This window comes from Synchiropus splendidus, chromosome 1 (assembly GCF_027744825.2).
Source record: "Synchiropus splendidus isolate RoL2022-P1 chromosome 1, RoL_Sspl_1.0, whole genome shotgun sequence".
In the NCBI taxonomy this organism is placed as follows: domain Eukaryota; kingdom Metazoa; phylum Chordata; class Actinopteri; order Syngnathiformes; family Callionymidae; genus Synchiropus; species Synchiropus splendidus.
The window spans coordinates 32703460-32720094 of NC_071334.1; the positions used below are offsets into that span (position 1 = coordinate 32703460).

At 45.3% G+C, this 16635-nt stretch overlaps 2 protein-coding genes across 10 annotated transcripts in view; one reads left to right on the plus strand and one right to left on the minus strand.

Moving 5' to 3' along the window:
• Positions 1 to 1513: 1513 nt before the first annotated feature.
• katnb1 (katanin p80 (WD repeat containing) subunit B 1) lies at positions 1514 to 11570 on the plus strand. 2 transcript variants are annotated; one of them, XM_053854598.1, is made up of 20 exons: positions 1514 to 1661; positions 2661 to 2793; positions 3547 to 3677; positions 3746 to 3863; positions 4023 to 4123; positions 4224 to 4265; positions 4745 to 4828; positions 4948 to 5063; positions 5522 to 5593; positions 5895 to 6045; positions 6142 to 6332; positions 6465 to 6619; positions 6695 to 6745; positions 7512 to 7573; positions 7640 to 7849; positions 8423 to 8572; positions 8646 to 8722; positions 8910 to 8984; positions 9055 to 9171; positions 10997 to 11570. In XM_053854598.1, exons 2-20 carry the CDS (start codon positions 2754 to 2756, stop codon positions 11136 to 11138), a joined length of 2085 nt encoding a protein of 694 aa, XP_053710573.1. In that variant the 5' UTR covers positions 1514 to 1661; positions 2661 to 2753; the 3' UTR covers positions 11139 to 11570. The 2 variants fall into 2 exon arrangements, with proteins under 2 accessions (XP_053710573.1, XP_053710574.1); XM_053854599.1 differs by lacking the exon at positions 1514 to 1661 and adding an exon at positions 1693 to 2430.
• Positions 11571 to 11583: 13 nt separating this feature from the next.
• The window catches only part of kifc3 (kinesin family member C3), a 31029-nt gene continuing 25977 nt past the window's right edge, over positions 11584 to 16635 (minus strand). For 7 of the 8 annotated variants that reach the window (XM_053854596.1, XM_053854592.1, XM_053854590.1 and 4 more), the window contains 12 exons: positions 16448 to 16578; positions 16259 to 16370; positions 16003 to 16184; positions 15575 to 15679; positions 15272 to 15399; positions 14452 to 14575; positions 14256 to 14385; positions 13966 to 14195; positions 13750 to 13896; positions 13527 to 13656; positions 13153 to 13199; positions 11584 to 12097 (listed from right to left, as the gene is read on the minus strand). In XM_053854596.1, coding sequence (XP_053710571.1) covers positions 12089 to 12097; positions 13153 to 13199; positions 13527 to 13656; positions 13750 to 13896; positions 13966 to 14195; positions 14256 to 14385; positions 14452 to 14575; positions 15272 to 15399; positions 15575 to 15679; positions 16003 to 16184; positions 16259 to 16370; positions 16448 to 16578 — 1475 coding nt within the window. In that variant the 3' untranslated portion in view covers positions 11584 to 12088. The remainder of the gene's footprint in view (positions 12098 to 13152; positions 13200 to 13526; positions 13657 to 13749; positions 13897 to 13965; positions 14196 to 14255; positions 14386 to 14451; positions 14576 to 15271; positions 15400 to 15574; positions 15680 to 16002; positions 16185 to 16258; positions 16371 to 16447; positions 16579 to 16635) is intronic. The other variant, XM_053854591.1, reaches the window with a different exon arrangement.

Genomic DNA, 16635 nt, shown 5'->3' on the forward strand with positions numbered 1-16635 from the left:
TGAAAAACATTTAAATAATAAAATCGTAATAATCGCAAATAATCGCACTGAAGCAGAGTTAACTTAATGGCAAATTAATGGCACATTTTGTGTCTGGTCTAAATGTAACTTTAAAGGAAGATGTTATCAACAAAAGAGAGGCCATTACTCCTTTCCTCATGCAAACACCTGTTTACTCCAACAGCCCAACATGACAGACACTGCCAAGAACAGTCTTTAGAATAACCTCAGAGGCTCAGAAAATGTTCAACAACATGCACAAACACAACATTGAAAACATGATAGATCACTCTTCTGGATAAAATCTTCCTTCCATTCTTCCATTGATTTAAATTGCATTTTCCCTCCATCACAAAGAAGAATCACACTTTTTTTCTTTGATTGAAGTCCAGTGATGTTGCTTGTGTCCTTGGAAATCAGAAGTGCAGTGCATCACTGTTTTTTTTGTGGTAAGTAAATAAATAAAAATAGCATGTCATCTGATGAAAACAAATGTCTGCTCGCTATAGCGGAACCTACAAAGGATAGATGGGGTCACACTGTCTTGCTGACGGATGTTTGATGCTGCTGGCTTGTACAAATATTGCCTCTTTGTTCTTGCAGGAGCTGGGAGGCTCATCTTTACTGAGAGAAGAAATGAGCTCCGGAGCCAAGTTTAGCAAACAAAGTGTGCAAAGCGACGGTAGTGGCGAGGAGAATACGACACGGAACGACCAATTTACTGTGTATTGGATCATCGTTCATTTTAATGTCTGTCTTTCAGTCCTCCATCCCTGAGTGGTCACACCTGCAGTCAAAGAAAAACCTAGGGAGCCACAAGTTATTTCACCGGCTTCGCTATTTTTTATGCAGCCGTCTTGTTTTCGCTTGAGTACATTTGGTACCAGCTGCCTTACTTAAGCAGATGATGCTGCCTTCTCCCTGGAGTCAAGTTCTGACAACACCCTCTTAGAGCGGAGTGCTTTCTATTCATTGTCTTACTCTGACTAGGAATGAATGACGTCTGGAAAACTAAAAATGTGTGGAAACCTTCAGAGGAAGGTCTTACCTTATTATGAAATGAATGTCCTTTTAAATTAAATTTACATTTTACGTGACACAGAAAACGAAAATTCAAACTGATTGTTGAATTGATCCGTTTCATTTAAGTAGTAAACTGTTTCCCATTAAAAGCTGCAGCCCATAAACGCACTTCAGCGGGATAAAAATGTTGTGCAATACTTGAAAGTAGAAAAGTTTAGAAGCTAAATAAGTTTGACATCTGCTGCCACCTGGCGTCAAACTTGGAATACTGAACGTTTTGATGTCTAAAAGTGAATATAACCATTATAGTTAAACATTATCATAATGCGCTAGGAAATGTCTTGCCCCCGTTTAATAAATAAATTGTCTCCACTTTTATTTCTTCCATCTGAAGAGAAGTAAATAATTTACTGTGAGAAAGATTTTAGCCCAAATCTGATTGCGACCTGTGGGGGGCAGTAGATAGTCTTAGACCAGTTTTTTGTTTTACCATAGAAGGAGAAGTGCAGTTGCTACGCTACACGCTGCTGTCGGACTGTCAACAAGTCATCGTCGCTTGTGTTTATAACTGTTATTCTCGCTTTTGAGGCGCTAAATGTCGACAGACGTTTGCTCCTCTTTCAGTCCACCATACTAAGGTAATGCGGCTGCTTCTCTGAATAAGTGTTTCGCTACGAGGAGCATTTTAATAGCGCGCCTTGCTAACTGTATTAGCTCCAGCTGTGACTCCGTATTAATCAGCTGAAGTGTTACACTTTAAATGGATTCGTAAAGTGGTTTTTCAAGCTTCGACGTAAACTTTTGGCACTGCGAGGGTCGACTTATCTGTAATTGTCCAACTTTTTTTTACTCTCTGGACAAGTGCGTCACTTTTTGAGAACTTCATTACTAGCTTGCGGTAGTAATGTTTCACAGCGCAAACACCAGACACAGTGACCGCGAGAGTCTTGTGTTTCTGATGTCCACAATGCTAAACCTCATGCGACGTACGTGCTCCATTTTCGTCAACGATTCATACTGACGTAATATATTTACAAGTGACACAGGTTCGTCACTAAGTCAGACCTTGGTGTAAAGAGGCTTTGTGAACATAGCAGAAGTCGAATTATACGTGTAACGTTTTCGACTGACCAGTGGAACGTTTACAAACGCACATCAACAGGTTTTCGCCCGTGCATGTGTTGTATTGAACAAGAAACGTTGTATTGTATAATAAGCCAGTGTTTGTGTCTTTATGAATCACGTTTGATTAAAGAATGTATCGAAAAATGAGAAGCCTACAGGACCCAGATGAAGTATCTCTTTAATGATTATACCTACAACCTTCTGAGCTTCAGGATGGATTAAGGCCACATATTTCTTGGTCTTCACTATGCCTATTAAAGAAAGTAATCGCTCCTCAAATTCGTAAGTTCTTAAGGACATTCCATTTGCTCTGTGATATGTAGATTTTTAATACATATTTTTTTACTATATATAAGTTTTAGATTTTAATTTTTATTATATACAGATTACCGCTTAGTTCCTTCTTATGACATACTTTATTTCTTTTTTCTGCTTTATCGGTATGAGCATCTGGACAAATATGATGTTTATCATGCTGTAGTTATGTTGGTCTTGTTGTTGTCCGCCTGCAGTTGGTTCAACCAGCGGATGTCTGCACGGCCTCCAATCCAGACTGAATTCATGAATTAATCCCTGATTGGGTTGTGACACTGTGAGCAGACAGGATGGCGTCTGCCAGCAGCACCAAGATCTCATGGCGTCTGAGTGAGTGGACATGGAAGATTTCAATTTTTCCTTTTCATTTTCTGTTTTAGAGCTGCCCGTAGCAATATGTCTATTTGTTAATAGCTAATAATAATAACAAAGCGTTATTTAAATTACACTTTTTAGATGGCCCTGTGAAATAGGATAGGTCATATCAAATGTGTGAAATGTCTATTGATTGAGCGTAAGATTGCAATTCAGACATGTCTTGATGTTGTTGCATTTAGAAATAATATTACTGTACGTGAAAATGATCATATGAATAATTTCAATTCTTGCCGCATCTTCTTATGTTGTCAAACCAAATAGGACTTAAATGTCAGGGCGAGTCAAATGCAGGACTTAAAAAAAAAAAGCTTTAGGGATGTTTGAACATTATAGACTAAATCTACATCATATTACCATTAGAATGAATCTAATATGGGCTGTAATTTATTGGAAAACATTATGAACCCCAGCTCACCAATTATCTGCCATTTCACCCTAAACCCACCACAGTCTGTATAAGAAATGCATCTTAATACCAAAGAAACAAATGTATGGAAATTTATGTAATGTCTGTTAATGTCTATTTTATGTTTTATGGGATTTATTGCACCACAAAAAGTTAACCAATGTTGCATTTTTGATTGCGACATCAATCCACTCCATCATTAACGTTGTGAAATTGTTTTAAAAGCCAATAGTACAGGTTATCATTACTGAGCTAAAAATGTATGAAGATCTACTCTCACTGTATTCTTTGTTTGGCAGGCCAGTTTGAGGCTCACTCCAGCAGCGTTTCCTGTTTGTCCTTGGGGAAGAAAACTCTCCGCCTGCTGGCCACTGGGGGGGAGGATTGCCGGGTCAATGTGTGGTGTGTTAGCAAGCCCAACTGCATCATGGTGAGAGCAGCATAAAGATTTGTGCGCCTCGATTATTCTGACCTGGATCCTTATTTGTGTGTCTCTAGAGTATGGCTGGTCACAACAAGCCAGTAGAGTGTGTCCTGCTCAGCCCCTCGGAGGACAAAGTCATTGCTGGTTCACAGTCTGGATCAATAAGACTGTGGGACCTGGAGACTGCAAAGAGTGAGAGCCAATTAACTTGTTTTCAGCCTGTCTGGAGAAATCAATCAGTCTGACACTTGTGTACATTTCTCTTGGTATTTCGCTGGCTGTCGTTTAGATGACTTTCTGTTGAAATTAAACGTTGTGCTCGTAGTAATGTCTCATTGTTCTTCTATTCAGGTATAAAAACCCTGCCAGGACATAAATCCAACATCACAAGTCTGGATCTGTACTCGAACGAAGTTTTTTTGGCATCAAGTGCTGTCGACAAAGATATCAAAGTCAGTATTTCTATGCATCTGTTTTTACAATGTATGTAATTAATGATATCACTCATTTTATTTCTGTTCTTTCCCTTTCATCCTCTCATTTCCATCCCAGCTGTGGGACATGAGGAGGAGCGGTTGTGTGGTCAAATTCCAGGTAAGACATTATGTGATTTGCCAGTTAGATGATGGGTTGATCAAGGGTGCTGGATTTGTATTTTGATGCATAAAGACAGATACTATAGTTTTATAAGTCATTACATTAGAGCAGATTTTGAGTCAAACCAGTAACAAAAGATGCTGACTGCAGTCGAAACAACTTGTCAAGTGATTCCTAAAGGTCTTTCTGCATCGGTGCTGGTGGATATTTAGTCCTCAAATTGCTGTTAACAGTAATATAACTCATGACAGTCGTTCATGTCGCCGTTTTTCATGTGCCTTTCAAAACACAACTGTCAATAGAGTCCACTGGTGTTTAGGGTTTACAGCAAAGAGTAAATTGGTGTGTTCTTATATGTAGACTTTTTTTGCACCCATTTTTGTGATAATCGTTTCACAGTGAGGGGATTAGTTTGACAATGGATGTCTCATGAAGCTCAGTCTGCTGCAAGACTAGTAATGTATTTTTTTTTTCAGGGTCACACTCAAGCCGTGAGGAGCGTTGCCTTTAGTCCTGACGGGAAGTGGTTAGCTTCATCCAGTGATGACGGCACCATCAAGGTAAATAAACCGTGCAGTAATTTCCTTACTAATAATAAGTCTGACACAACTATGAAGAAGATAGGTCCATAAGTTCAACTTTGTGCTCCATTCTCACATCTGCCTCTTCTCTCAAACAGCTGTGGGATCTTTTCCAGTCCAAGATGATCACAGAGTTTAAAACCCACACAGCAGCGGTCAACGTTGTCCAGTTCCATCCCAATGAGTACCTGCTAGCATCGGGCAGCTCAGACAAGTGAGGCGACAATTGAACGCTTCCCGCTGATCTAGTTGTGTTGCAGCTCTCCATGAATCTGGATAGTTCTCTGTTGAACTGTCTTTTAAAAATGGGACTTAACTTCATTCAGTTTTCATTACTCTGTGTGTGAATTGAGCCGATCGTCTTTTGCTCCTCTGAACCTACCATGGGTACTAGATCAAATGAGGGACTGTGTCAGGGTGTGGACACAGAACTGCTCATCCAGAAAGAGATCATCTTTTTATGTCAGGCTTTCTTACTGAGACATTCCTCCTCCATTAACTTGGTACGACCCTGTTTATGAGGCAGGCTGATCGCATTTATGTCGGCTTCAAGTCTCTTCACTCTATTCAATTACCTTGCTATTCGTTGCATATAAGAGAGTCGCTGCTTCGCAGTGTTAACCAGAGCACAGATCTGTTTTTACAAGTGATGCTGTGACTTCTGTGCTGCAGGACTGTCAAACTTTGGGATCTGGAGAAGTTCACTCCAGTCGGTTCTTTGGAGGGACACACAAGTCCAGTCAGGTGAATATTTATTTGTCTTCATTTTTTTAAGCCCTCTTTCGCCCGTTGTACTGTGGAGTCGTTATTCTTCACACTTTATTGGCCTGATCTTTTGTTTTTTTAATCTTTATTCTAAAGCCTGTCTGTTCTTCAAGCATGGTTGGTTTAATGAAACTTATCTTCTACATGAAGATAATTTATGTGGTCATAAAACTTAATAATGTTGCAGACATGTATCAGATTTATTTTCACTGGTGCAGACGTCTTGAGTCCTACACCGCTGCCGAGACTGCTCTTTTGTAAAGGTCATCTCCATCCACAGATGCATCTCCTTCAGCCCGGCCGGCGACTGCCTGTACAGTGGATCCAGCGACATGCTGCGAGTGTTTGGCTGGGAGCCGGACTGCTGCTTTGACACAGTGGCTGTTGGGTGGGGAGAAGTGGCTGACATGGCTCTCTGGAACGATCAGCTTGTGTGTACCGCCATCTAGTGGACAAAGATGTCGCGCTTTATTAAAGAAGAGAAGTTTATTAAATCATGCTTTTTTTTTCCCTTGTGTTTTCCTTAGGTCAGTGCTTCTCACCATTTGTCGGTCGTCTCCTCCTATGTGGTGGATTTAAAGAAGGTGAAAAAGAATTTAGGATCTGTGATCCAAGGGATCGTCCAGGATAACAAGCCACTGAAAGAGCCTCAGGATGTGAAGGCTGTGACGCTGCGCAAGAGCTACGAGCGACCCATGACCACATTTATCACCCAGAGGTGACAACTCCTTGAAGCCACTTTACAGCTGATATGTCACTACCCATAATATTCTTCTACAAATAATGGATTTGGCTTCTTTCTTCTTTTTTCAACTGAGCTGTGTTGACCTAATTCATGGCTTGTTTGCAGAGCCAAGTCAAGTGCAGACAGTGAGAGACAGAGTCCAGAAGGTGAGCGTCGGAGCCCGAGTGAAGAGGAGGAGAATGCGGTAGAGAAGGCGCCTCCAGTGGAGATCCCTGTCACCGACGACTACGAAGAGATCTTCCAGCCCAAGAAGGCCATCTGTGGGTGGACCAAGACATCGCACACCATTGTTCTCTCATTTGTCTTGTTTACAAGTAGCTTCTAACAATTCCCAGGTCGGACACCACCCGAGAAGGCCGAGCCGCTCCCAGCTCCTTCAGAGGACGGTGAGTTATCTCTGCAATACTGTGTTTATTTGAGCTGGACTATATCACAACATTCTCAATTTATGTGCCACAGAAACTGCTATTCTGCTTAATTTAATAACTGTGATTTGGAAACTTGTGTCTCATGTAGTGTTTTTCATTTGCCACTAACAAGTTCAGAACCAAACAACTACTTTGAATAGGAATTAATCTTTTCAATAATGTCACAGAAAATGGAACTGTCATTTGAAAGAAATAGTGGTCTGTAAAAGTGGTGAAAATGAGCCTCGACAGCTTAACTGAGTTGTGGGCGGGTTTTCGTGTTACAAGTAGGCTAACTTGGAATTTGGTGGTCTTCAGCACAGTACTTCAATGTGGATTTAAGAAGGTTCACATGGGTTTCTCATTCACTTGTATGCTTCTCACTGCTGCTGCTCATGGGCTGAGCTAGAGATAACAGGACACTTTGACTTCATAAATGGATAAAATATCAACCTTCATGTGACTGTGGTGACTTACGTGTGTTATCGCTGTTCGTTTGACAACACAAGGGGTGCATGTCCAAATCCCAGCATGGACCTTTGTTGTAGCCATGCGCCAACATGATACTTGAATTATGGAAGTTGCTTTGTTGATATGGCTGTTAACTTTGTTTTCTACACGGCACTGAAAAGAATTTGTCAGTTGAACAATGATTCTCCGTTTTTCGCTTTGTTTTTTTACAATGTTAATGTTAGACTTGTGTGTAAAGTATACTGTGATGACTGTTTTGGCTTTGCCTTCTCAGTCACCATCCTGGACATCAGCAAGCAACTCAACGACATGTGTCACTTCCCCGTCACACAGATGGTCAGTAGATGCTAATACTGTCTGCGTCTGCGAGACAGTCTGACCGCGCTCACGTGTGCTCGACAGGCTCCTCCCCCACTCCCAGTAGTCACTCCTGTCCAGAGGGTGGTTCCAACAGTGGTTTCTGGGGCAAAGCGTCCTGCTCTACCGGTGATCGGACCGCCAACCAGCAACCCTGAACCTCCTGCGCCTGCTGCCACGACCAAACCACAACCTAAGATTGTTCTCAACAACAGAGAGGAGCCCATTGGACTGAACATCTCCGACTTCCTCTCCGTGAGTAGTCCAACTCGGGTGCTTAAACAATATATTGGATGTACCATCATTTGTGGACTATAAAGCGCAGTGGAATATTAGCGCCACCCAGTTTAAGAAGGAAAATAGATCTTGTCCATACATAAGCCGCAGGTGCAGTGGTGCTGTCTGTGCTGTAGAAAGTTCAGTGGTGCTTAAAAATGCATGAGGCTCACCAGTTTTGAGTCCAGCATGTAGACCGACTCATGAAACAAACTCAGCAATATTCTGAACTAGAATCATGAACTCCTCACATCTGTTATTCACATTATAGCGCTCAAAAGGCACTGTTTTCACTTGCAAGTCCAAAGTTCTGACATCACAGCCGGTCTCAGCTGCTGCTTGTCATCGCCACTCCTCCAGGAGATCGGCTCTGTGGGTGGAGCTGTGGACACGAGGGTGAAAACAGCGCATTGTCAGCGTGATTTCATCGGTTTGATGTGACAAGGCTCAACATTTTGGCAGCATCTTTAGCCTGTAAACAGTGTTCATACTGTGAGAAAAAAGTAGAAGTTCCGGTATTTCATTTTAATCACCAGGCCTTTTTCACTTTAGGTTGCCCACAAAAACCGGAAGGGCGACCTGAGCATGGAGGAGGCTCTGTCCCAGATGATGCAAGGATCCGAGACCATGTACTTGATGATGAGTAGTAGACGCAAGAAACTGGAGAAGGTCCACTCGGTGTGGAGCAAAGGAGAGCTGACGGTACAAGCCTTCTGAGAGGCTGGCTGTCTTTGTGTTCCCATGTGGCTCATGGCATCACTTTGTCTCTCTGCAGAACGCTGTGGATGCTGCTGTGGCCATGAAAGACCTCTCAATCGTCGTCGACATCTTGAACATCATCAACCTGCAGCCGTGAGTTTAGCCTCAAATATTGAATAAGAATGCGCTTCATAGCTTTCCTGGAACCATCCTTTTTCCAGAGTATTATACTCTTTAAAAAGGCTTAGAAACTGGTTCACAGATACGTACGTCGAGAACTGAGGACTTCTAAAGAACAAGTGTAGCTCAGCCACTGAATGATGCCTGTGTCCTGGCACAGGTCACTGTGGAAGCTGGATGTGTGCATGAAAATCCTCCCTCAGATCGACGAGCTGCTGCAGACAGCCTACGAGAGGTGAGTGGGTGAAGAGTGCACCGACTACTGTCATGTGTGGATTCAGTCGAGCAATGCTCTCCTGCCTCAGCTACATACAGACGGGGTACAAGTCCCTGAAGCTCATCATGAAGCATTTCTGGACCTTGATCTCCGACACACTCAACGCCCCGCAGTCTGTGGGAGTGGACATCACACGAGAGGAACGGTGAGCCAGGACCACACACACTGTCTTTGCACTGCATCAGCAGCTTGCTGTGGCCTGACTGTGGCATCGAAGCAGGGTTAGACATGACCCAGGGCCAGGTGATCGGTCAGTCACCGGCCTGAGCGGACCAATCACTGAATTGGCTGCTTAGAATGGAGTCTACTATTTAACGTGGAATTTGATGTGATTGATTTTTTTGATGTGTGTTTAGTACGGAGCCCCTATAGGGACTTGAGTAAAATGTATATATGTAAATATGTAGTGCGCACTACATATAGTGAAGTGGCTAACGTCAGAGTAAGAGAGAGGAGTGACCAATGTGCACAGTTTTGACGTGTTTTCTCCAAGACAGAAATATGGTTACTGAATTAATAACGCTGTATTCTGAACTGGGACTGCAGAACAAGGACACTGCAACGTTGCTCAGAGAGGGACACCACCATGTTCAACTGAAGCCATTTGAGATCAGTATTTATGGGTCCATAGATGGAGTTTCGCTCAATATAACATGGGTGAATGCTTATACCACAAGCTTTGACCCCAAAGTTGTGGGTGGTTGCTACACGGAGGCAGTTGAGAAATATGCTGGGTGTCCAAAGATGGTCAGAGGAGACTAGCAACTGAAAATGTTATTGAGAAAGACAGTGACATTTCATTTGTCATGCTGTCTTGTGAGTAAACCGATGCCATCACGCTGCAAATGTCCATCTACTCTCTACTGCTCACTAGGTCCTTTCTTGTTTGCACTAGTTGTTGTTGTTTTTTTCTTTTCTTTTTCCACATGTAGCTTTAGGGCCATAGTTAGAGATGCTAACTATGGTTACGCGGCTCCATGCATCTCTGCCACTGTCAGCAAGATGGAGTAGGGGGCGCTAATGTTACCCACCATTCAGTGCCACACTACCTCTGTACAACGCCAGCATCATTATCAGTGTCAGTACTTGACAGGAGCAGACACACATGCAGCGTTGTGAGTGGCAGCAGCTGTGATAGCTGCATGCTGGAGAGGTTCTGAGGATGATTTGGAAGTGGATACGTGCATAACAACTATCAGCCACACTCAACCCTTCAGTGAGGTGAAGCAGCCAGGCTCTCCTGGTCTTCAACATCCAATTCTGGAGAGACAGCAGAAGGAGCACTCAAGTAGAGGAGGGAGTGACTCCTTCTCTTAAGGAGCTTGTGAACAATGTCTTAAAGATGCTTGAAATGTGACATCACCGCTGACTACATCAGAACCACCTGATGATGATCCACTTGTGCCCGCAGAGGCTGAGTGTAGCTGTGGCTCTTTGTTTCTACATAAACCTTTGGGTCAGGTCAAGTTTGAGACTTGAAGGAAGACTGTTCATGAAGACTATCTAAAGTCTGCTGTTTATTTAAGGTCATTTCTGTATCATTTGTACACGTGTCGGTTGCAGTAGTGGAGAGACAGTTTGCAGGAGCAGATGGAAAGTATGTCCTCAATATTTAAGTAGATTTTATGAATTACATTTTATATATGTTTTAGTAGGAAGAACAGTTAGATTTCTTACGTTTGCTTTTGTCATCACAGCAAATGGTTCTTTACACTCAACCACTCCTGTGTGTTACCAATGGCAGCAGCATAACAGAAAACATGCAGTTGGCCACACTCCCAGGCAACTTGCTCAGTGAACCTGCCTGTGAGCAGGTTTGCTACCCCTAACACTGAGCTCTCAGGCTGTTGTCATTGGTTGATTTCCTCAAGCGTTTGATGGGTCAACTTTTAAATGCCTCGGGTTGTTGGACACACTCTCTGTGGACACGTAAGGCTGCTTCTCTAACCAGGATTTGGTCTCTGTTGCAGACATCAGAAGTGCAGCAAGTGCTGCAAGCTGCTGAAGAACCTCAGCAATACGGTGAAGAACCGGGCCGACCAAGTCGGGCGTCACGGCAGCACCTTCAAGGAATTGCAGCTGCTGCTGGCTCCGCTCGATGACCTGCACTGATGAAGCTCCAAAGATGGAGTGGGAGTTTGTACGTGCGACCCAAGTCCTCTTGAGGCGCTGGACTCAGCAACTCGCATTTCAAGACTTTACACCTCGCACACTGGCACTTTGAGAAACGCCTGGTGGACTCTGGGCTCAGAAGATTCAACTGCTGGGCCAGTTTGCAAAACTGAAAGCTGAACAGGTTTAGAATCTGATCCTGCACACTGAACATTCCATCTTTCATTTGGAACAAGTCTTTGGCAGAAGGACTTTGGCAAGGCCTCCTGGGACTTGTCTCCTCACTTCAGACTCCACTTATGAACCAGGGTTTTAAAGTTCTGTTGCTCCAACAAGCAACATGAAGTTATTTGTTTTAAAGTATGTGTGCCGCTAACTGGCGCACAACCCACTGAAATAAAGCCTTTGTTGTGAATAAATCAGGAGTTTCTGAGATGAACTTTTGAGTGTTTGTTTATTAAAAAGGGAATACAAAAACCAAACTGTAGAAATCTACAGAGCAGACACACAGCAAGCAGACACGTTGACCTGCAGGTCAAGGACACACAGGAGCTTCATGGGTTTCTAAAGCCTTGTCATCGACTACGACACACGTCCCCGTGTTGCTTCACAACTATTGCTCTCAGTGACGTACCCTGATCACGAGGTTGATCTAAAAACCCAAACGTTCATGTCAAACAAACACATAAATCATAATGATGCATATATTAGAGCTCATCACAGTCAGGGCTGTGCCTTCGAAAATAATCTCGACCTTTAAAGTGCAACTTTACATTGAAAAAAAAATACTGTGAGTGGAGCGCAAATACTGCTTTAAAAAGTTCAGTTCAGTCGCAAAGAAAAGTGGCTACGGCAACACAACACGGTAATCCAAACTGTTCTTCTCCGACGGGCGGAGAGGTTCCGGACGTGGATGTGGCGACCCAGAACTGCTGCTCACGCCGTCATCTTTAGCCGTCCTGCAGGGGGGAGCAGAGAGAGGTCACATGGCAGGCCGGCTCACACGCTCCAGATCAACAGGACTGCGCATCGGCGCCATCATGTGGTCAGTGTATGCAACGATTTACTTATTTTAAAGAACAAAAAAATGTAACATTGCCTCAGCACTTGTAAAGAAGAGAGCTGTGAAAGAGCCACATTCCTGAGTGAAAAGTTTTTAAAAACAAACGCCATGCTGTTGGAACAGGTCTTCAGTGATGCCACCAGTTAAAACACCATGAGCTCCGACTGTCCAAGTCAACAACGTTCATGTGTAGAAGGTAGAACGCTTGGCTCAAGAGCAGCAGGCACGAGGCTTGGCAACACAACAGCACATTCACTGGCAGCCGCACACAGACGCAGAAGCAGTTGACTGTGGTGTGTTTGTGTCCAGGATGTGTTAGTCGAGCTCAGCATGAGGAAAAGCAAAGAACATCAGGGGACAGAGCTGATGGTCAGAGCATGGCAGAAACTCTGCAGTGAGATGAGCGAGGCCGACTCTTGGATTCAAACCTAATAACTCTTTTTTTGTGACGTGGCATGAAGAATCATAACAGCCGATGTTACGGCCGTCTCATTCGGAACAGAAATCGCCGCACGGATTCAGAGAAATCGAGGTGATGTCATCAACAAGCAGACAAACGGCGTTGAAGCTGAGCTACGCTGCACACATCCCATAGATGATGGTGTCGTGATCAGTCGTCCAGGTTTGATAGAGTTTTGTTAAAGGAAGTGGGTCCAACTCATTGGATTTAATAGCAAAATATTCAGAATCCAAAACTCCAAAACAAAATCAATGTGGCAAACAGGTGGATCTAGTGTGACCAGACGCCTGGCTGCTGTTGCCATGGTGACGTCCACTTCCTTTAAACAGCTCAAACCAGAGTGAGTGGGCTGAGGTCGCCGCCCTGCAGGCACGGACAGAAGCTGCAGCCGCTCGGTGGTTAGGCGTGTTAGAGGGGAGGGAGGGGGTGCAGTTCCATGCGGCGCGCCTCCATGCCGAGCTACCCACCCGTCTGCAGACTCCCCCACCTACCTGCCCACCGTCACCCACCAATGGGCTACTTCTGTCTACCTGTCTGTCTGCAAATCAACCAATCAGATCACAGAATGAGGACAGACTTGAGGAGGCCGTAGCAGCTGCACATGAAATCACTTGAGTTGGAGCACAACATGAGAGGAACAAGGTTTCTAAAAAGGGTTGACATGTTATGCTGCCCTCAAGAGCAATACATTCAGAAAGGAGGGTCACGTGGCTACAGGACCCATGAAGAGTTCTAGCAGACCGAGTCAGCTGCAGACAAAGTGGACCTTATATAAGGTATCGGGCCCCTGGTGTGACTGAGTTTGACGCCGCTGTGTCAGCTACTACACAGGTTAGCGACAGAAGGCAGAGCAGTGTGTGAGTACCTGTGGATAGTTGGGACTGGGACCTCCTGCGTGAGCTGCTGGGCGTCCGAGAAGCGGAGGAGAGCGTGGACCCGGCACTGCTGGCCCGAGAGATGGGGAGCGGCACCGGGGTCACTGGGGGCGAGTCCAGCTGTGGAGAAACAAACACCATAAATTAGATAAAATTACAAAAAAACACCTCCAGTGGCTGGTATGTAAAGACAGCGGGACGCTCCAGGTTTACCTCGACACTGTCATGTGTCGGGGAGGACGAGGTGGAGGAGTTTTCGTGTCTCCTGGAGGTGGATGAGCTCAACTCGATGCTTCGGACGCGCTGGGCGAACTTGAGGGAGCAGACCGACTCGCTCATGTTGCTGGCCAGCGGAGACACCTGGGGAAGCAGGACGGCTGTGAGCATGGCAAGGGTTTGTGGTGTGGCGTGGCGTCCAAGATGGCTGACCTGCACCATCATGAGGGTCTTGCTGTCTCCACTCAGACTGTCCTGCAGCAGGTAGGTGAGGCGGGAGTTCCTGAAGGGCACGTGAGAGTGCTTGCTCCGCAGGGCATTAATGACATCTCCGAGCGCCGACAGAGACTTGTTGATGCACTGGGCCTCTCGGAGACGGCTGCCCTCCGCCCCGGACTTCCCGATCCGCTCCGACCCGGCCAGGTCCACCAGGTTCAGCTTACCTGCAGCGCGATGGAAAGGCTGAGGCTCCTGTCTCACCACAGCGGTGGCGCTCTGCTTACCTTGAGTGCTGCTTCCTGTGGTGCAGTTGTACCCCGACACGTTGATGATGAGCAGGCCGTGCGAGCGTGAGCTGTGCTCGTTCAGGTTGGTGCACGCCGTCGCTCGGTTCACGTGGCCCAACTCAAACACCTGTGGGTCACAGCAACAGGGTTTAGAATCCAATCATCGGTCAAGTTTCCCAGCGAGGTGTCTCACTCTGTTGATGTCTTCAGGACTCTGGACCGTGAACTCAGTCAGACCGGGAACATAGAGCTGACCGCTGCCATCCGGGTTCATCTTGATGTCCAGCTTGTCTGTGGGATTCTCACCCAGCAGATTCCTGGTGAGGGGAGAAGACCACGTGGTGAGACCCGAGAGTGATGGGACAGCAGCTGCAGAAACGTCAGGTGCAGCTGTGAAGTTACATTGTATAGTTGTTGGTCTGGATTAGTGCGGTTTCATCGCCAGCGAAGCAGAAACCCTTATGTCAGTGAGAGCTCAGACCTGATATTGGGGTGATCTGTGACGTCACGTTGACATTACAGCAGGAAACGTGACCATGAACGTGCTATATATAAATGTCCTGATCGACCACCATCCAGAGCTCTGAACCATCTGTTCCGATCATTCTCAGTTGCATAACATCTGGAGCACGAGTAGGGGATCGGGATTATTTCATGATCTGCCTGTCGCATTTATGCTGACTCATCCCTACAGCAGATACCTCACGTAGCTCACATCACACAGGCCGTACACTTGTGAATTGTGTTTTCAGACTTCAATAAAATATGTGAATATAAATCAACAAATATGAGCACAAAAACATGACGGTGTTGACTATGGCTCAAGCAGACAAACCTGTCATCAAAGATCAACTACCAGTGTTAGTGAAGGGTCGATGAGGTTTCATGAAACAGTGACCTGATTTTCAGAGGCCACCAGATGACACTGTTTCATCAACCCTGCTGTATTGCAGAGTGATACGGGAGTCTGGGAAGAGGTTGCCATGCAGGAGTGTAAATGTCGGTCCTCTCACCGCAGCGTCTCATTGTAGATCTCCACCATGCTGACAGAGATCTTGTACTCCCAGTCAGTTTTCTCAGTCACCTCTGAAAACAGCAGGCGGAGAGCACGCTGGTTGATTCCCGGGTCACTGGCCACGCCCTGGACACGAGTCAGGTTCAAAATAGGTGAGAAAAATATGGAGGGTTTAAACAGCCAAACATAATTCAGGAGTCAAACGCTTTCATAACCACTATATTGACGAATCAATGTAAAAAACAGCCTGCTAAAAACAAGCATTCACCATGCAGTGACACCAAGTGCTGTGTATCTTTACCTCCATAGTGTAAGTCTTTCCAGAACCTGTCTGGCCATACGCAAAGATGCAGACGTTGAAGCCGTCGATACAGGAAGTGACCAGAGACTGAACTTCCTGGAACACCTGAGACACCAATAAGAGAAGAGAGAGAGACACAGTGGTGGATGGTATGAGGGTCACTATTCCAGGTAAGGTTTAAAAAAAAAAAGAAAGTTGGACTATGCCTTCATTTACAACACGGTGGTGATGGATCGATGAGGTTTCATGAAACAATATCCCGATTTTCAGAGGCCACCAGATGGCACTGTCTACTGTAAAATGTTTGGACTTCAACAAGTTCAATGAAACCTCACATCATTTCTAAGCCAAGAGCGCCATCTAGTGGCCTCTGAAAATTAGGACACCGTTTCATCAACCCATCACTACAACATGGGTACGGCACTTACCGCCTCCTGCGTGGCCTGCGGGGTGAACACCTTGTCCAAGTCAAAGGTCATGATCTTGCCCTTGTTGGTGAGGTAGAGGATGGTGTCGTCGTCTGAGTCGAAGCTCAGCATGGTTTTGGCGTCGGCGGAGTCCTGCTCCTCTTGGCTGACCGGTCGGACCCGGCAGAAGACTCGGATGTTGCCTGATGGTTTGAAACAAAAATAGAATGTAGTCATTGTTGATTCATGATGACTTTGACATCATTTTGAGTCACACCTTTTAGTCGCACCAGCTCGTTGTGACATTTCTTCCTCAGGTTCATCTCTCTCTTGTATTTCTGCAGCAGCTCTTGGTTGGTGCTGCTCACCTGACTGATCACCTGGCAGATCTGAACACAAATGCATTTTGCTATTCGTCCAGTTCAATCACACCTCGTGCTTCCTGGAGCCTCCTGGAGCTACTGACCTCCTGCTTGGCCTCTGAGATGGCCTTGTCCAGCATAAAGGGAAAGTCCTGGACCTGCTTCTTCAGAGAGTTGTAGTCACAAGTGAGGGTCCGCAGGGCCGGCTGCAGGCTCAGCAGGTTGGTACGCACCCCTGAAACCACACCAGTGTCCGCAGCTCAGCAAGACTTTGGAAAGCATCAACAGTACG